Source organism: Culicoides brevitarsis, chromosome 1 (genome assembly GCF_036172545.1).
Source record: "Culicoides brevitarsis isolate CSIRO-B50_1 chromosome 1, AGI_CSIRO_Cbre_v1, whole genome shotgun sequence".
Classification (NCBI taxonomy): domain Eukaryota; kingdom Metazoa; phylum Arthropoda; class Insecta; order Diptera; family Ceratopogonidae; genus Culicoides; species Culicoides brevitarsis.
This window is the reverse complement of record NC_087085.1, coordinates 39373265-39394782: the sequence shown is the minus strand read 5'-3', so window position 1 is coordinate 39394782 and position 21518 is coordinate 39373265. Positions and strand designations below refer to the sequence as shown.

Sequence of the window (21518 nt, the reverse complement as noted above, 5' to 3'; positions counted from 1 at the left end):
CAAAAACTGTGTCAAAGCCATTTTTGTCTAAATTCACATCGTGAGTCAGTTTTTTAACCTCTTCAAGGTTAATTTAATCTCTCAAAGGGTTAAAATCTTGTCTTTTGAATCCATAGAAATCGAAGCGTCTCCCGTAAATTATAGATGGCGCTGTTCGTGAAGCTTCAAGTATCATCAACTTACCTTCTATTGTTTTCATTCCCATTCTAAGAATTGAAAAAGGATAGAAATTCAAAACTTTCTAATCCAACTCTTTAGATATATGACGCCATCAGGAACGCCATAGCTTCTCTCGAACATTCAACATTAACCCACGTGACCTTTTTCTTCTCCAAAACCCATAAATTTTAAAACCCCAAGAACATTTTGTTGTATGTACCGAAAAATCCATTTGTCCATTTATTCCAACCGCTCCCATCTAACAAAAACGTCTAACATTCATCGATTACAGCTAACTTATTCAATTCAATGCCATGCCTCTATCTCTCTTTATATATGCGATACATGAGCAGCATGTAATCAATCAACCTTAAGTCCATTTCTCAATTTAAATTTTTGAACAACAACCGTGCAGCTTATGCAAATTTTTCGTTTTTGTCTAGATACCCGCAGTTGATAGACGTAAACGAGAATGCTATGTCACATGCGATATAATGAACATAATGGAATGAAGACCATGAGACGCATCTCTTTTAATACAAAAATACTTTTTTTATGCAAAAAAAAAAGTTTGAGGTTATGTTTGAATGCACGCGGATCTCGAAAAAAAATGAAACAATATAAAAAAATAATATAATAAAGATTGTTTTGGCAGATACTGAACTGACTTGGATATGAAAAAAAATTGTAATAAAGATAGAAGAGACCTTTTTATTATTATTATTATGAATTTTTTTAACTTCCTCTTTTTTTAATACAAAGTACTACTAAATATAAACAAACTTTTTAATATAGAGTTATTTTTGTTTTTATTTTTTTATTTAATTTTTTTTCTCTATCGTTCTAAGAGGAGTTTTGGGAATAAGAAAGGCATTAATTTTTTTATCTGTTACATAAATAAAATTAAACTTTTGTGTCCGTGCTCGTTGGAGGTAATCCTTTCGTATAAAATGCGGAAACACTCTAACTCACGTAATAAAAATAATAGAAAAAACAAACAAACTCACGCACGAAATGTGAACGTGGTAGCTGTGGGTGATATATTCCTTCCTTTTTATGAGCCATTATCATCATCGTTCACTCGTCGACTTTACCACAAAAAAAAATTATCTGAATCGTATTTAAAAAAAAACGCAGGCCATGTTAGATAGCCATCTCTTTGTTGTGGTTACAATGCTATGAGCTCAGGTGCCTTTGAAAACCTTGCGGAAGCTGTACGGAACACCAATGAGGAAGTCGGAAGTAAGCTTTGTCTATAATTTTTTTGCATTTTCCCGAGAAACCTAACCAACCAACTTTACAACGTTTTATAATACAATTAAACAAATTTTTTGTCCGCAGATTCCATTTTTACACACGAAAAAATGTCAACTTGTTTGTTTGAGTAATAATAATTCGTGCGAACATAGATGCGACTAAAAAACAAACAGGGCTTCAACGATGTTCAAATAAAGAGATTTTAGTCGAAACCACTCTCTCGTTCGTTCGTTCGTTCCAAACAAAGCTGGTAGTTAAAAATTTTCCATGAAAATGTCTTTTGTTTACTTTTTACTTTTGTGCCGATCCCAAGCAGAGCGCTTCAATTGAATTGTTTGGACAATGAACACGTCCATCCAGTTCTCTTTTCAAACACAAATTTTATTATATAATTCGAAAGTTTATCGCACAGCGAGAGAAAGATGGGTCTTGTGGGTGATGTTTTTGTCACACGATGCGCTTTAAAGAGAAACAGAGATATCTGTAACGGACAAATTCCTTTTCCGCTGATGATATGACGCCGTGTTTGAACAGAAGATTTGGTCGAATTGTTCTCGATTTCGGACAATTGAGATTTTATTTTTATGACGAATATAATTTGTGGATTGTTTGAGAATGATGCGAATGCGTTTCAAGTGAACGTGTCAAAAGCATGAATTTCGTTGATGATTAAGGATACTTAACGATGTTTGTGTTGTGCGGAAAATTTAATGTAAATTTTGGGATTATTTTTGGAATTATCTTTCAATGAAATAAATTTAGCTGAATTTTATCTTTAAGGAATTTAAAAAAAAATATATTTTTTTAAAAAAATTTTAATTTATTTTAAATTTAATTTAATTTAAAAAATAATTATCAAAATTATTATTATTTATTTTTTTTTCCTATTTTATTTTTTTTTTTAATTTAATAAATAAATAAAAAATATTTAATTAAAAAAATTATAAAAAAAAACAATTTATTTTAAAGTCAATTAAAAAAAATATTTTTTAAAATAATTTTTAATTTAAAAATAATAAAAAGTTTTAAATAATTATAAAAATTATTATATGTTATAATTATTAATATTTAATTTTTTTCAATTTTAATTTAATTATTTTTTTTTATTTTTAATTTAATAAATAAAAAAATAAAAATTTATTAATATAAAAAATTATACTAAAATGATTTATAAATAATTAAAAAAAAATCCAGTAAATTTTTATTAAAAAAAAATTTTTTTTTTTAATTTAATTTAATTTTCAAAAATTCCTAAAATTACATATTTTAAATTATTTAAAAACATTTTTTTTTAATTTAAGATTTTTTTTAATTTTTAAAAAATTTTTCTGAATAATTTTTTTAAAATTTCGAGTAAATTCTCATTTTTTAATATATTTTAAAAAAAATTTTTAAATCATTTAAAAAACTTGAGACATCAATTTTCCCATAAAAATAAAATAACATTTTAAAATCATTAATAACGCAACTCCAATTTGATTCATCGGGCCCGACACCAATTTAATACTTGCATTCGTTTTAATTTACGCCCATTTCTCAATAAATTAACTTTGTATCTGTTTCGTTGCATTTTAATGGATAATAATGTATCGATTGTGTGCCTCATGATTACTTATTTTGTTCGGAGCTGCTACTACTACATACCATCAAGAAGTCAAATGGAAGAAAAAGCGAGAGTATCATGATTGCCATTGGTGATGTTGTTGTTATTTTTGTTAAATATTCCGCTGTTGTGTATCATTTAAATTTTGGTCTTTGCCCTATCATTATCTGCAATCACATTAATTTAACACCATAACACTTCTTTCTTCTATATATCATTAGTTTTATAAAATATATTTTTTTTTCACTGAAGAAACCCGAATGTGTTAGAGCGACGACTTTAATTTAAAATTTGTGTGTAGTGTCGGTTTGTTATTCTCTTATTATATTATTATTTTATGTGTTTTTGGTCTTGTTTGGTGTCAAGCCGAGTTGCGAGAGAGCGGATCTTAACAAGGCATCTGTACAAATATTTTCGCTCGAAAGTTTTGTACTCGACCGACGACGACGACGATGGGAATAATGTAATTATATATCGTTTTGTACGTATTTTGTAAGAGTGTTATCTTCATTTATGCAACGAAATGAGTTTTTACTGTGGTACGCATCTGTTTTTGGTTTTTGGTCGACGACGACAGTTAACAAGTGTGTGCGTGTTGCAAAATAGAACTAAAATTGTGAAAAGTTTGTGTTTCGCAAACAAAAATATTTTGCGATATCACATGTGTAATGAGAAACATCATGTATTGAGCTCGTAATCTCTTGTTGGTTATTTAAATGACTTAAAACATATTTAGCAAAAATTTCTCATAAAATTATTTATAAGTTTAATTTAACTTAGTTGAACTTCCTTTCTTAAAAAAACTGTTTACCACAAAACAGGTAATTAAAAAATAAGAGTAAAATAATGATGAACGATGAAATTTATATGAGTAAAAATAAAATCAAAAGGAAGGTCATATTATAAAAAAAATATTTTTGCAAGTAAAATTTGAATTTTCGTTTAACAGCAAATTGAAAGATTAGAAAGATCTCTTATGGTCGTAAATGTTTCCAGTTTAAATTTTTTATAACGACTGTCTAACTTTTTGTTTCCACGATGAGTTTAAGTTCATGCTGAGTCTCATTAATGTCAGTAGAAGGCATTTCTAATCAGATTCCATATTGTTATTCAAAAAAATATCTCAGGAGCACTGTCAACGTCAGCTTTCTTATTCATACACTTTTCATTGAAACAGTTTGTGTTCTTAGACTTTCGTCTGATGAATTTTGTTTTCAATCCATTTCAGCCTTTCAGAAATTAGTCGATAAAATATTTTTCTTAAATTTTTTGCACTTGTACCTTGCAATTTCACTTTTGGACTTCATTAAACATCTGAAAAAAAACTTCATCAGGCTTATGAAAATTTATAAGAAAATACTTACCTCGCAAGCTTCTCGTTGATATGTACTTTGAGTTGCGAAACATGAACTCTTCACAATCATCGTCATTGAAATTTTCGCACTAAAGACGACTTTTTATCATGTCCGTGAATCTAACAACATCGCGCCATAATTTTTCGTTAATCTTCATGAAAAGAAACGAGATTTAGATCTTTTTATGATCCAAAACAAAAAATTACCTTTATAAAAATCCATAAATTACTGAAATTGTTTCCGAATAACAAGAGATGCCTCCGCCATATTTCATGTAAATTTTCATTAAAATTGTTAATTTTTTTGCGTGTCCCTTTTATAATAAAAGAGAGAGAAATACTCTTGATATGCCTTTCATGTCTAAAAAGCCAAGTTATTTCGTGTTAATTAGCTTGAATTAGCATAAAACGCACATACACGAGAAAAAGCGAAGGCTGGTATTTCTTTTGTATAAATTTCATTATTACAATCTTGATGATCCCAAAAATTTATTCTAATTTAGAAATGCCAACATGCATGCGTTTCTGTGTCCGAATCCCTTGTTGCTGCGACTCTTGTTTTGAAATTCCTTCGCATGCAAACTACAAACGTTCCCAAGTTATGCGAAAGATTTTCATAAGATTAAAGGTGAATCTTTTGGTATCTTCCTTCTAACATTTCTGCTTGCTTCTAACTACTCTCTGAAACATGAAATGAACGAAATCTGTTTGAATATTTTAAAATTAATATTTGCCAACTTGGCACGACTTGAAACTAAATTTTGCATGCAAAAATATATATATATGGAAAACTCACGTCACATCTAACGAACTGTTATTTTAATATTTGCTCAATCAATTCTCTTTCTTTTCATTCAATTATATTTTTCCACTAAATGCCTGATTTTAGCGCAAACAAAAAAGCGGTAAATATATTCATGCGGCGTTGTTTTCCTGCATCAGACAAAATTTTTGCGAACATTTTTTTTTTTCAATTTCCGTGTTTTTCACCAAAAATGTCGCTCGTTGATGGTGACAAAGTAACGCCTGGTTTTTGTTCAACATCCTTGTAGCGAGAAAAAAAATAGGGAATGAAAGTAGCTCCCTTGCGACTTCTAAATCACCGAACACGTTCCATTAATATTTGTTTAGAAGAACGGAAAATCAACGCTGGTGCGAAAATTCACCCTTTTTTAAAGTTGATCTAATGCTAATCATGATTTGCATCTTTTTTTTTCTTCGTTGGGATTTAACAAAAATGTTGATTTTGTCTCGTTTTAAAAAAAAAGGTATTAAAGTAGACCAAATTTTGTACTTTAAAATTCAGTGATTTAAAGTCGTGTTGAAAATTTAAATTATTTTAGGGAAATTTTGTCAACTAATAGTTTGTTTTTCGAAAATTTCATAAAAAACGAAAAATTTAAAGGACAGCAAAAAAATTTAATATATTACAGGTGTTTTTGTGGTAAAATGATGTACAATCCTATTTATTCTCATTTTATTTACTCCGGTGTGTACTCAATGACCAAACCTGTAGCCCTTGATATAGGCAAAATATTTGGTATTTTTCGTGCATAATATTTTCATCTAATTGCGTTAAACATTGAGGATGAACGTGTGGGTATGAATTTTTAACCTTTTTATTATCATTATTATTTTGCTCTCTTTCGCAACAAACAACGAGCAACACACGACATGAGTGTAATTTAATGGAGAAATTTAACGTTTCTCGTTGGATTTAAAAGTGCGAAATATTTTAATTTAAATTTTTTTATTTTTTTTGTAGAAATAATACTACTAAAAGGATTCAAAAAGAAAAAAATAAATTAAAAAAATAATATTTTAAATTAATTATTTTTTTTAATAAATTCTTACATTATTTTTTAACTTTTTTAAAATAATTTTTTTTTATATTTTTTACTAATTATTTTATTTTTTACAAATTTTATTTAATTTATTTATTATTATTAAAATTTTTTTTTTTAAAAAATTTTTTAATTAATAAAATTTAAAAAAAAATTAAAAATTTAATTATTAATTTTATTTGAAAAAAAATTTTTTTTTTAAATTTTAAATTTTTTTAAAATAAAAATTAAATTAAATTAAATTTAATTTAATGAATTAAATTTTAAATTTAAAATAAAATTTAAAATTTTAGAAGAAAACTTACCATTTTTAAAAGGATTTTGCTTGTTTAATGGAATTAAATGCATAATTTAGAGATTAATTTCATTTTTTAAATAAAATTCTTCAATGGTAGAACGAAGTATACGGGTCCATTTGTTTAAAAAGAAAAATTCTAAAACTTTTTACAAACTCCGTTAGAGGGCGTTTACTTTAAATAAATGTTTTCAATATTTTTTGAGAAAAAAAATTCCTTCTTTTTCAACTTTTCAATGAAAATGAGTCTCTTGTGAATAGAAGTTTTGAAAAATATTCGCATATTTTTCATAAATTTTTTTACCCTTCAAAAAAAGTTTTACGACTATAAAAATTACTTACGATCATCAAGGGAGTTTTGAAGGGTCAAAACAATACGATGAATTATTTATAAAAATTCATCAATATTTTTTTATAAATTTTTCGCATTTTTTTTTTAATTTTCAATGAATTTGAAACAAAAAAGTAATAAAAATTAAAAAAAAAATGAAAAAAATATTTCATAAAATATAAAAATAAATTAATAATTACTAAATAAATAATTTTTAAAAATATTTAAAAATATTGAAAAAAATAATATAAATATTAAAAATAAAATTTAATATTTTTTTAAATATCAAAAAAATTAAATTTTATTAAATTTAAAATTTTTAAAATAAAAAAATGCGAAATTGAAACTCCTCACAAAAACAACAAAACCAAATAAAATTGTGTAACAGTAAAAAAAATAAAAACATTAGTAGTGCCATGTTGTTGTTCTCTCGGACAAGAGGACATAAACTAGCTGTATTTATATTTTAAATTTAAATATGATACTAATCTTGTGTGTGCCTGTCATTGTTCGTATACGCAAAAAATGTTGTTTACGTGAAGTGAAGTGAGTGTTGCGTTACGAGTTTAACATTTTAATATAATATGCATGAATAAAAGGTAGATCATGTTAACTGTGAGTATGTTGATGGCAAACAGGACAGAACAGGACAAGAAAACAAATGAGCCTATTTATGGTTACGGAAAATTGTAATTTCATTTTGTCCTGTTTATTCAAAAACTTGGACAAGAAAACAAATGAGCCTATTTATGGTTACGGAAAATTGTAATTTCATTTTGTCCTGTTTATTGTTGGGATACTTTCTTTCATTATTTTAAGTACTTTAATAAAATTAAGATTACGAGACCTTATGGGACTCGTTCCATCAATGACGATTCTTTTGTGGTTGAAAAGTCCATTTTTGAGTTTTTCGTCATTTATTCAACGAAATTTTCTCCGGTACCCACGAATACTCGTATTTGTTGTTGCCTTTCCACAAAACCGGCATATTATCTTCGTCGACATATTCTCGAATATTTTTTGCGTTCAGGAACTTCAAACGTGCCACAGCCTTCGCAGGTAGAAGTTTCTTGATAATTTGAAAGGTTGCTACAAAAAAAAAGTAAATTTAAAATTTTTTTTCTTGCTGATTGCTCGAACATTCGCAAGTCATTACCATTCAAGATCCATGCTGCGTCATAAATGATGATGTAATTAATCTGCGCCGGGTAGTAACTTTTGAAGGTATTTATGATGTATTGCGTGTAGGGCAAGTCGATGTTGCTCATGCCGCAATCTGTCATGTCGAAAACGGGCGTAATGAGATCGCAATTTTGCTCGCGCAGCGTTCGTTCGATCCAGTAGACGAGAACGCGTTTGAGTTCATCGAGATCTTTGGTGCCGCGTTCGTAGAGTTTGCAGCGGAACATGAAGAGAACTTTGCCGTCGATATCGCGAGCAGTATGCGGGAAATATAAGCCGAGATCACGGTAGTCTTGACGAATGTTGTCAGCGTTGATGTCTGAAAAGAAGGAAATTTAAGTCAAGAACGAGGTTAAAATTGCATTAAATAATTTTAAAAGTTGACATTTTTTTGACATTGAAAAAGTCTCAAATTATTTCAATAAACGCTATAAATTTTGTCATTTGACAATTATCAAAAAAAAAATTTTTAATTTAAGATTTTTTTGTAATTTTTAATGATAATTTAATTTTCGTATATAAAAAGAATATAAAAAAATTAAAAAAAAAAATTTTTTTCAAAAAATTTTAAGAAAATTATTAAAAAATTAAATAAAATTTATTAATTAAAAAAAATTAAATTTAATTTAACTTAAATTAAAAAATTAATATTTTTAAATAATTTTTATTAAAATAAATAATTTAAAATTCTTAAATAAAATTATATAAAAAAATTTTATTTATAATTTATTAACTAAAAAAAAATAAATTTATTTTAACTAAAATTAATATTTTTAAATATTTTTTTTTAAATAAATAAATAAAAATTAAAAAAAAAATATATATAAAAAATTAAAAATTTTAAATGAAATTTAATTAAAATAAAATATTAATTAATATAAAATTTTACAAAAAAAATAATTGTCAATAATTTTGAAATAATCTTTTTAGCTGTAAAATTCTTTTAAAATTTTTTTTTATAAAAAAAATTAATTTTTTTATTTATAAAATATTTAAAACAAAATTTTTTTATTTTAAAATATTTAAAAAATAATTTCTCATTAAATATCTTCAAAATATTTAAAAATTAATAAAATCAAAAAATTAATTTAATTTTTTTTTTAATATTAAAAATCTTTGACTCATACTTTGAAAATCATTAATTACTTTTAAAAAAAATATTCTTACCATTAACTTTAAACTCCATTCTCCAATTACAAGTATTCCACAGCATCGTAAAAGCCTCATCTATATTCAAGTCTTTCTCCTGCAGAAATTTCGTGAGCCACAAATCGTTGTCATAAATTCTCGCCAAATCCGCTGGATGAAATTTAACTTCCTCACTTTTGCATTTCTTCTCGAACCTTTGTCTTAATTCCTGAACCAAACTTTGAGGAACTTCTATCACGTCAGCTAATACCATTTTTTATTCTTTTGTGGCACAAATCAGTCTTTATTGTTGAAAATTCGATGATAAACTGAAGAAAAAAAAATTTATTAGCACAAACTGAAGTAATCAATGACAAAAGGTCGAACAAGTCATTTTTACGGAATTCGAACTCATCAATGAATCTTCAGACAAGCGACTGTCAATAACACTTTTAAGTACAATAAAAAAAAAGTACTTGAAGTAATGACGCACAATTTGAACAAAGGTGCGATTCAGCTTGGTTGCTAATTTTTTAGACACACAAAAAGGCGCGAAATGTTGTAATATTTATGATAATTTTTGGTCAAAATCGGTCAAACGTTGAACTTGATCGATTTCTCTTCGAATTACACTCACACCAAAAAAATTGTTAGATTTGACTTTGTTTGACCTTGAACGACAACGATCGATGTTTTACCGGGCATTCGTTGAAAAAATGAATGAAATCGTAAAAAAATCGTACAATTTTTACCGTAACGTGCGTGTCTCGCCTCTTATGTAACTTATGTAAAAAAAAAATAAATGCGTCTGGCTAAAAATATGGAGAAAAAAAAATCTCTTAAATAATCGCGAACTACTTTGTATATGATCGCTTCGACAGTTACTGACCGACTGAATTCATTTAAAGAGCTGCGTAAACTTTATTGTTAAATATTACCGAATGTTATTATTGCTGGTTTTTCGATGGTGCGATCTTCGTACAACTAACTACGTACATGCGGGTCTTGACGTAGAATCGCAGGTGAACTTTGGTTCGTCTAACAATTGTTTGGAATTTGTTTGTTCTTCAACACGTTGTAAACACGACGACGACAAAAAAAAAGTTGAAAGCCTTGAGATATTTGTACTGCGTACTTAAAAGCTCTAATTACTGTGACAGGTAGATGAGTGCAGGTTGTGTATGATGAAGGATTATGCACGCGTTAATCGTTGGTTTTTTTTGTGTTCTGAGCCAGAATTTTTGACGGTCAAGTTACGCGATTTGTTTTGGACGGAAATAAAAGTGTTTTTAATTGAAACTCGTTGAGCTGTGATTACGTTATTGATGCGGTTCAAAGAAACTTGTTGACTTTTGAAAGAAGTTTTTCGATGTTTCTGGAGCAGTTTTTGATGAAAAAATATTTTTGACTTATTTAGGGCAATACAATTTTCGAAAATGTTTTGAAATCCTATATAGACCTCAAAAATTAAGAAGAAAGAATCAAGCAGTACAAAAAAGATTTTTAGAAATTTTTAAATTGATTTTTAATTATTAAAATTAAATTATTATTTTTGATTACAAAATTTAATTTTTTTACTCAAAATTGAAAAAAAAATTGTTATTTTTTACAATTTTTTGTTAAATACCTACTGATTTACAAAATTTTGTTAAATTTCTTGATTTTTTAAAAATAAATTTTCTAATTAATTTTTAATTAAATTAACATGAATTAATTATTTATTTATTAAATTATTTTTTTATTAAATTAATTATTTTTATTTTAAATTAAGTTAATTATTTATTAAATTAAATAATTAACATTTTAAAATTCGATTGGAAATTAAAAAAAAAATTAAAAAGAGGAAATTCAAAACATTTTCGAAAATATTTCAATATTTTTTTACAATTTATAATTAATTTTAAATTTAAAAGTTTAACGAACTTATTCGATTTTTTTAAAAATATTATTTAACTTCCATTTTTTCTTTATAAAAGAAAAAAATTATATAAAATTTAAAAATACTTGCAAATTTAAAAATTCAGATGAAAAGCTTGTCAATTTCAAAAGAAGTGACTTCAACGTTTTATTATGAAGACAAAAGCTTGAAAAATGTTCGATTTAAGAAATTTGCTTCTCTAATATTAATACACTGATCAATAAAAAAATTTCTGAGAGAAAAACGAACAATCTTAGTTCAGAATATCTTAAATATTCAGCATTTGCTGTTTTTGGCAGTAGGAGACATAAATTAGGAATACAATTTGGAGTTTAGACTTCTTCCAATTCTTCTAATCTTAACTTAAGGGACTTAAGGACCGTTTCGTTAGTATTCGTTAGTCAAGTTTTTTTTCAGTTTTGATTTGAAGTAGATAACGTTCTCGGTTCGGCAGACTTTAACAGGGAGTTTATTGAAAAAGTTCAAGCCATCGTGAAAGATACTATTCCTTGAGTAATTCGTTCGAGATCAAGGGCGGATCCAGAGGGGGGGCAAGGGGGCAATTGCACCCCCCTTTGAAGCTTAAAAAGCACTAAAAATCACGAAAATGACACAAAATTTAACAAAAAAGGTGATTTTTTATAGATTTGCACCCCCCTTCGTGGTCCGCTGATAGCCCTCTGGATCCGCCCTTGTTCGAGATAGCGGGATTTGGAATCCTGATCTTCGTCGGGATCGTGTAAATAATAAAAATTAAATTAATTAAAAATAAAATTTAATTTAACATTAATTAATTCAATAAAAAAAAATAAAATATAAATTTAAAAAAAATTATCTAAAATTTTTTAATTAAATTAATTAATTTTTCTTATATATTTTTTTTAATTGTTAAATTTTATCTAAGAAGAAATAAATGAAATAATTTTTTTTTCTCTCATTTTGCTTTATTTAAAGAACCACAAGCAAAAAATTTTCAGCATATACTTGAAAAATCTTGCGAAATTCAAGTTCAAATGAAACTCTCTTAACGAAAAATCTCATAAAAATCTTGACTTTTACCTCAAAATGCAGAAAAAAACTCAAGTTAATCTCTCGAGTTATCATCAACTTATAACCGTCAACTATCTATTTTCCCACCTCCATTGTTACGAATCCTAATTATCATTACATGAGAGACCACTTATCGCAAAACAAATGATTCTTGATTCACTCTTATGTTCGTCTAATTTTCGCACCTCTGCCGCAAAACATCCACAAATGTTATATAAAGAATTTTCCTACTCATCATTTTCTTTTTTTTTCTCCTGTTCTACTATCAAAAACACACGCAGGAAGAGAGATAGGTACACAACACTTAGTTAGCATATTCAAACAAAAACCACTTATTCCCTCTTCACCTGTTGAATTTTCATATATATTTTTATTATTACTTGCCGGTAGTAGTTCCAACGCAGAAATAGACCTAAATTTAAATGAAAATACATTTTTCACTTGGCGCTAATGTTTGTTGCATAATTAACTACTTCGTGTTAGAGGCACACAAAAAAGCTGCTCGCTGCCGCACAAAATCATTTGAGCATGAAAATATTTAAATATATATATATTTTTATGGTACTTGTTTGTTATATTTGTTGGTTGTCTTTTTACACGGTTGTATATTTTTTTTTCGTTCGTCGTTGTCGAGTGAGTGAGTGTATTGTTGTTCACTTTTTTCCCTGTTCTCTGTTTGTTATTTTCACATTAATTCTGTTGTAGTGCGCCCAAAATGCGGAAAAAACGCGTATAAACAGTCGCTTATCTTTATCGTCAAAATCATGTAAGTGTCTTGCAAAAGTGCATAAACAAAAAATGTTGTTTCTAATGTATTTGGAAAGGTTTTTTTTTGTTTTTTTTTTGTTTTCGTCGTTAAGTATAATGGACTTGTTTGTTATCTGATTTTGGTGAAAAATAGGGCATGCAATTTTTTATTTGGCGTTAGATTTGGTCGAGTGCTCGCTCTTTTCTTCTAAAAAAAAATCATCTGAAACACACAAAAAATTAAATTAGCAAAGAAATTAATTTGAAATATTTTGAAAAATTCAATTTAATTTAAATAATATGAAGAAAAATAAAATAAAATTTTAATAAAAATTAAAATATTTAAAAAAAAATTAAACTTTAAAAAAAATAAAAATTTAATTAAATAATTAAAATTTAATTAACAAAAAAAAAATATTTAATTTTTAAATAATAACTTAAAATTAAAAAAAAATCGAAAGAAAATTTTTAAATATTTTCTTGACTAAGAAACATTTTTTTAAAAATAAAACTAACTAACAAAAAATAAAATTTAATTTAATAAATATATTAAAAAATTTATCTAAAGAATCAAATAAAAAAAAATAAAATAAAAAATCTATCGATAAAATAATTAAATTTATAAATAAAAAAAAAAAATTTAAATATTATCTCTTAAAAAATTACGAAATGAGTGACAAAATAAAGGATCTATAATAAAACTAACTAAAAAAAAATAATAAATTAAAAATATTATTCAATAGAAAAAAATATGATAAATTTATGTAAAAATATAAAAAAAATATAAGAAAATAAAAATTATAAAATTTTAATTTATTTAAATAATATATTTAAAAAATAAATTATCTAAAAATCTAAAATTAAATTAATTAAAATTAAATAATTTAAAATTTGTCAAGTTTTTAGCTCTTAACGGTAAAAATTTTTGTTTATGATCAACTTTGACGTCTTTCAGAATTTTTTTTAAGTTTAAAAAAAAATTATTACTAAAAAGATCTAAATAAGTGCAGTAAAAATAATTTAGTATGCGTAACATAGAAGAAAACCCGACAGATGTCTGTCAAGAAATGCTACCGACTACATTTTAAGCGCCACTCGTTCTTATCTCCTCTCTCGACTCGCTTGTTGTGGCGTATAAATAAAAGCGAACCGACATAAACGTCACATCATACAAACATAACAATGTCAAGGTTCGACTTCTCTATCGCGATCGCATCGCATGTAAAACAAAACAGAACATCATCTTATAACTTTTTTTTTCCTGTGTCTTATTTCGAAAATGCTCGAGCTGTATAAACATGAAATGTAAACAAATTGCTTATCATCGTTTTGGCGGCATTCTACAATCGCGTCATTTTTCGTGTTTTTTCCCCATCGTCGACGTTGTTGTTGTTGTTTATTTGTAATAATAATAATAAATGTAAAACTAAAACAGAGAACACGATGTCTTGTTCATATTGTGAGGTAATAAAGATTATCTCCTCGTATTTTATGTCGAGAATACATTGTTGGAAGTCACTTGGGACCACAGATGCAGCATCGACATCGACAGCGGCACCGATTTATTGTAAAACGTCAATTTTATGAGCATTTATTACTATCTCCGGTTGTCCAAGTTGATTGACGAAATCTGGCTGGCACACAAAAAAATAACAATTAATTTTATCTCGTCATAAGGTTCATCATTAAATTGCTTATTATAAATTGCGGCTTGTCATGTGTTGCCGTCTAATCATCATCACATGACGAGACGAGGTATTTTATGAAGAAAGTGCTCGTTTTTGTGTTGTTGAGGAGTATTTAATAAAAAAAATAATGAAAAAAAAGTAACATGATAATAATGATGATCGTGTTGCGGTGTTTAAAATCTCTCCTCGTCTCTCGTGTGATGATGAAAAATTAAAAAAAAAAATGAAGAAAAAAAATGAACAATGCAAGTAATAAAGATGTTAAAGTGATTAAATAGATCATAAAGTACATGTTGAGGCATGGCATAGAAAGATAGAGCAGACACGAAAGAAGGTGATTATTATTTACCTGCGGTATTTCTGAGAGAGAGAAATTATGATGGTGAAGAATTTGATTATGATTTCATTAAAAAGGTTGAGATATGTAGAAGAAGATGTTATTATTTTAATTATGATTTTTAGTTGAGATTTTTGTTTGGAGAAGGTGCTTACATGGAAATTAGAATTTCTTTTCACGGCGCTTGAAGATTTAATTTTGATGAGATTTTTATTCTTTTGTTAAATGTTAAATGTTCTTATTTAGATTTTTTTTAACTTGATAAATTATTATTGAATCATCTCGAAAATTATTTATTTGGAAGTGATTATTTTTTAGAAGCTAAGCTTAAGCCATCGAGCTTTCAACTAGATTGAATTGTTTAAAAAAGACGAAAAATTACATTTTTAATTTTCTGAAGAAATTATTTTACATATTTTTGTTTTATTTTTTTGTTTTTATAAAATATTTTATAAAATGTTTTCTCAAAATAATTTGTTTGAAATTCTTATTTTTGAAAATTTTTATTTTTTTTTTATTGGAAATTTTATAATTTAACTAATTTGGTATTTTCGTTTATTTTTTTATATTTTGAATTTTAAATATAAAATAAAAAAAAATCTAAATTTAAAAAAAAAATATTAAAAAAATTTTAAAAAATTTTAAGAGAAATTGATTTTTCTTAAATTCAACTATTTTATTTGAATTTCAATATTTTTTTTTCTCATAACATTATTTCCCAAATTTTAATTAAGTTTTTATTATATTTTTTTTTATTTTTCATAAAAAATTTTAAAAGATGAAAAAAATAAAAATACAAAAAATCATTTAATTTCTTCAGAAAAAGATATATCATTTTCAAATGGTTGGAAAAAAATTCATTTTATTTTTGAATAGTTTATTAATTTTTTTAAAAAAAATTTTAAGGATGAAAAATTTTAATTTAGTTTTTTAATTTCGAAAAGTGTGTTTTAAATATCCAATTCATTTAAATAAATTTAATAATACAAAAATTTTTTAAATTTTTTTACATTTTTATTATTTTTTAATTTAAAAAATTTTCAAAATTTCAAAGAGTCATTGAAATTAAAGCAAAATCAAATTTTTTGGTTAATATGTGCGATTTTCCTTTCAAAATTTTCCTTTGAAAAAAAACTCAAGTAAATGTTGTAATAATATAATATATAATGAATTCCATAAAAATACAGAAAAATCCAAAAAGCTTTGTAAAAATTTTCATTTAAAACTTACCTTTTTATCCCTTCGAGATCAGTTATTTCAGTTTCTTGAAAGCAATAGATTTTTCTAACACTTTTAACTTTCAAAATACATTTAAAAAATACTTTTGTTTAAAAATTGCTTTTAAAAATTATTTTCAAAGCTCAATCGTTCGAGATTTCAAAAAACTTTGCTTATTATTAGAATTGAACTTGGCTGAAAAAAAACAAATTTTAATTAAAAATTGATTTTAGTATAAGAGTTCAAATCAATCAACTTGAAACCTTTTCATGAAAAAATCTTCATCAAATCATCTTTGGTGTCTAATAGCCATTCCCGCTAAAACACATGTCTCAATAATTTCCTCCATCAAATCTCTTGTCTTGCTGCCTCAATAAATATTCATCACTTTTATTAATTCTAAACATCTTTTATAGTTTAAGATATTATCTCGAGAAATGTTCCGTTGAGCTGAACTGAACTATTCCACACATTTTTTTTTTGCTATAATTTTTCTCTTACAAGTGTAATGATAATAATGATGATGAGTATCATCATGTAATATTGTTCATGTTTTTATTTTATTTTTTTCTCCGCACTTCAACTACATTGTAATTGTTGCAATTCGACGTGTGCTCTCATTTTTTCATGACATGTTCATAATCTTGTAAATTTCTTGCCACTACATTAAGCAGTGCGTAGCATGCTCAATTACAGCTAAAAAGTGAGCTGAATGAACTAAATTCGGGCTTCTAACGAAAATTTTTCGATCCAGTCAATCAATATTCCGTAACCGACTTCCGGTTCTATAAATTTCCTCTCGGCAGTCACATGATGATTGCTAAATAGTTTGTTGACTCTATGGAAAATTGATTACTTACCAAGCATGGAGATGAGGGAGAGTTATTCCAATTTTCACTCGGAAAAAACGTTCGATCATAATGAAAATATATGTGAAAGATGAAAGTCGTGAACGCACCCCTTTTCATCATAAAATGCGTGTATTTCCCCCAAAAGTGCTTCCCATGCGATGTCTAATAACATAATAATAAATTTTTATGCGATTTGCACGTGACTTTTCAACGGGGAAAGGGGTTCCGCCGTAATTCGATTAAAGCTGAAAGTTACATTTGTTGTACTTTCTCATCAAATTAAATTTTCTCCGCGTCATCCAGTGTAGTTGTTCCTTCCATAAACACCACGCATAAATTAATAATTAGTTCCGCTTTTAATTGATTCAAAAATTTATCGATCGATAGACATGAAAAATGTGCGTCATTGTCAAAAAAACTACTTCTAACACGTCTCGAGCAGCAGGCACGATATTATTATCGCACCAAACCAGACATTCAATTTTTATAGAAATTTGTTTCCTATAAATTCAATAAATTTGCAGGGCCTTTGCTCATAAATTACAGCTTCGACCAATAATAAACGAAAAATGCCCGGTTACGTTTAGAAAACGATAAAAACTTTTTTTATACGAGCACACATCGTGCCTGTTATTTTTTTTTCTTTTTTGAAAAAAAAATATAAAACTTTTTTCTCCATCTGAAAATTATTCACGCATACGAGATTAGGAGAAAACACGCATCGATTATTATTCCACACGTATGAGTTTTTGGGGAAAACTTTCTGCTACGTTCGAAATTTCCTTTAATTTACGGTTGCATTTTGTTCGTCGAAATTGTTCATGGCTTCCTTCGTTGGATAGGCTTAAGTTGGCTGTAATAAAGTACAACGGCACTCCATAAAATTCGGAACACACAAAAAATATTAATGATAGTCAAAAACATGCATTTTTACTACCATCTACTAACAAGACTCCAATTTTGGCCATATGTGTTCCGCTTTTGTTGTTGTGTGGCGGGAAACTCGTGTGACAAGACACGTTTTTACACTTTATTAAAAAATTTTTCGGCATAAAAGTTTTTTTAGCATGCTCAAAAAGAAAAGTTTTCGTTTAACATGGCGTTAGTTTAACAAGAGGATTATGAAAGCAAGTTTTTGTTTATGAAGAGGTTGGAACAAGTTAAAAGAGTTTTTTTTTTAATTATATTTTTAAAAAAGAAAAAAAATATTTTGAAAAATTTTTAAAAAACATACAAAAATATTTTTAAATAAATTTAAAAAAAAAATATTTAAAAAATTTGTTGAAAAATATTTTAAAAAAAATTTAAAAAAAATATATAAAAAAATATTAAAAAAATTAAAAAAAAAATTTAAAAAAATTTTTTAAAAAATATTAAAAAATAAAAAATAATTAAAAAAAAAATAAAAAAATAAAAAAATTTTAAAAAAATTTAAAAAAATTTAAAAAAAAATTAAAAAATTAAAAAAAAATTTAAAAAAATTTAAAAAAAAAATAATTTAAAAAAAAAATTTAAAAAAATATTTTACTAAAAAATATTTAAAAATATTTAAAAATATTTAAAAAAAATTTAAAAAAAAAATAATTTAAAAATAGATATTTAACAAAAAATCAAAAAAAAAATTGTTAAAAAATATTTTTAATTTTTATATATATTTTTAAACAAATTTTTTAAATATGTAAGGTTTTAAAAATATTTTTTTTAAGTTTACAAACAATTTTATTTTTTTCTATTTTAAGATTATTTTACAAAACTTACGGTTCAAAGATAAAAAAAAACTCCTTAACATCACGGTAGATAGCGTCTCCATCCTAATTATGCCCAAATGAGACTTTTAGTAACAGCATTTTGGAAATTCGTGTTGAAATTTTGTTATAAAAGACAATTTCCCTTCATTGCTCCATCTCTTACCTCAAATTTGTTTTTGTCAACCAAAATCCCATAACAGGATTACGAAATAGTTATTGTTGCTTCTTGTTCATGAAATCCATCCAACTATTCAATGTTCCAAGTCGATCGGATCAATTACATCTGACTTAACACAAACCAAAGAAACGGTTCGTTCTCTTTGAAAATTTAATGAGAATCGTTAGACGTCATGTCGTGATATTGATTTTTTTCCTCATCATCTTCAAAATCGATTCAAGAAAGTTATGAATAGCGAATGATTCAATCCTTCTCAGAAAATCAATCTTCAGTAATTGGAAGCGCCATTCAATATTTTTTACATTAAAAAATTGATCTTTTGTGATTCTGAATCTTTTGAGTCCCTACCATAAAATCCATCGGTTAATTACGAATCCAGACAATTATTGCCCGTCATAGGGTTAAATTCCCCTCAAAAAAAGGTTCGTTCTGAAAAGTTTGATTTTTTGATTCAATTATTTAATAAATTCTGACAAAATCTAATTATAAAGACATCTAATCTAGCAAATTTGTTCCTGCAACAAAACAATGCAAGGGAAAATATTCATACCGAAAAAAAAATTTTTTATAGAAGATGAGTTGATTGTTTGTCCATGTTAAGTCAAGTGGCAGTAATGTAATTCGTTTCGAACAAACTTATGAAATATTTTATTTTATGTATTTTTATGATTGAGGAGATTTGTTCGTTCACTGCAATGTGCAAAAATAAGTGTGATGTGTAAAATACAAAATCAAATATTTTATTCAAATATTAATATTTTACTCGAGAGATTGTATGAGTTTTATGGCAGGCATGCTGAAGATTATAAACCCTTATCAAATCATATATCTGCCATTTTAAAGTGTGTCATGTGTTGTAACATGCTAAATTGAATTAAGTTTTATGAATGTTTATTTATGTGTTATGTGCAGTTAAATGCATATGCTGCTTACTCACTCTTCATTGGTGCGACGACGATAAGAAGAGTATTTCGAAGGAATTTGAAATTATTATTTATCAAGAATTATCTATACTTTCCGATAATTGAAAAATACCTAAATGGAAACAACGACAGGAAATTGTTTTAGCCATCAGACATACAAATTAATTTTTTGGTACATTAAAACCTTTGGCCATCACTCATCTCATTATGTGTGCCACGTTAATTACTTTTTGCTCGAAAACCACGAACATCTACCGCACGACAACCGCCGCCAACAATAAAACATGAATAATGAATTTTCTATTTTAGCTCGAGCATTACTGTCGAATGCATTAAAACTATTTTCTCCCAAAAACATAGCTTTGCCCAAATTATTATCATTTATTTTTCGCATAGAGACTGAAACAACATGTTATCATTTTTGCGTTGCTCTTACGTGGCTTAGCGAATTTTATAAACCGTTAATGAAAATAATAATGAGTGAATCATTTATACATTTATAAATGTTTGTTATTAGGAATGCACATTAGAAAACGGCGAAATTTTGACAACGGTGCATATTGTTCATGCTTCACGAAATATTTTCAGCTAAAGTTTAGATTAGGTTTTACGTTGTTATAATGTTTGCGAAAAATGAAGGATAAACGGGTATTGCATAAATAATGTGACTGAATTGCTAATAATTTTAAATGGGTGTCTTTTCGCCCATTAATCGACGTTGTCGTTGCTAAATGCAGGCCAAAATGGAGAAAAAGTGCAGAATCAGTACAATGCAGATAGATGAAGTTCGTGAAGTTGTATAACATGAATTATTATTGAAAGGATATTTAACTTAGAGATTAGGCTTTTAAAGCCAACAAAACCCCATTGTTTTTGCCTCTGGACTGTAACTGCTCGAACATTCTCTGTTGATGCCATTATGATTATTATTATTATTTTATACAATGTATAGTTAAAACATATATAAATATATTTATTTCGTATACGTAAATATATCGCTCTCCAAACTAAAGTTTTTGAACAAAAGAGAAATTTGTGTCTGAAATATTATTTATGAATCTGCAGACAAGTCGCATTAAGGAGGGTCGATTTTACGTTTTGTTTGAATTTGGTTTTTAATTTGAAACTTTAATAGCTTTTTAAGGGATATTTGATATATTTATGGAAGTTTGACATCAAATTTTAAACTAATTTTTATAGAACTTTCTTTCTTGCCTTAAAATTTTATATTCGAAAGGTACCTCAGATTTTCTCATATATCTTCCTTGAACTTGAGATTTTTATTTAAGCTTTCAGGTCTCTTTCTGTTTAAGTTATCACTTGGAACAATGATTTAGAAAAATAGATAAACAATACCATCCCAAAAAAAATAAACAATACAATCAGCATTACTCATTTTCAAATTCTTCTATTTTTTTGCTTTGGCGATGGTTACATTTTTCTGATCTTTAGTACTCCTTCTTGGTAAATTATTCTTCCTTAATACTTGTGTTTTATATTTAACTTCATAAAATAAAACCACGTGATTTGGACTTCATAATATTTATTTCACGACTTCACTCGGATGAGACTCGGATGACGACTGACTTGCTATTTGCCTTCCTTGCTATCTTCTTATCTTCATTACTTTCTTTCTTCTTACTAACTACTACTAACAACATTCTTCCTTTCCTTCTACTATATTCCTACTCTACAACTTGTAAGTGT

General features: G+C 26.3%; 2 protein-coding genes across 5 annotated transcripts in view; one reads left to right on the top strand and one right to left on the bottom strand.

Moving 5' to 3' along the window:
- Positions 1 to 21518, top strand: part of LOC134827135 (protein winged eye) — a 364969-nt gene that overhangs the window by 217417 nt on the left and 126034 nt on the right. The window lies entirely within an intron of this gene.
- Positions 7628 to 9465, bottom strand: LOC134827218 (motile sperm domain-containing protein 2-like). The gene is made up of 3 exons (XM_063839798.1): positions 9193 to 9465; positions 8000 to 8344; positions 7628 to 7932 (listed from the first exon to the last, which is right to left on the bottom strand). Exons 1-3 carry the CDS (start codon positions 9425 to 9427, stop codon positions 7757 to 7759), a joined length of 756 nt encoding a protein of 251 aa, XP_063695868.1. The 5' UTR covers positions 9428 to 9465; the 3' UTR covers positions 7628 to 7756.

What these genes read in the sequence shown, in the direction of transcription:
- LOC134827218 (XM_063839798.1), bottom strand. Translation starts at nt 9,427, where the DNA reads ATGGTATTAGCTGACGTGATAGAAGTTCCTCAAAGTTTGGTTCAGGAA. An exon ending in AATGGAGTTTAAAGTTAATG is followed by an intron (nt 8,345 to 9,192) that starts GTAAGAATATTT and finishes CCTTCTTTTCAG; the next exon opens with ACATCAACGCTGACAACATT. An exon ending in CGCAGCATGGATCTTGAATG is followed by an intron (nt 7,933 to 7,999) that starts GTAATGACTTGC and finishes TTTTTTTTGTAG; the next exon opens with CAACCTTTCAAATTATCAAG.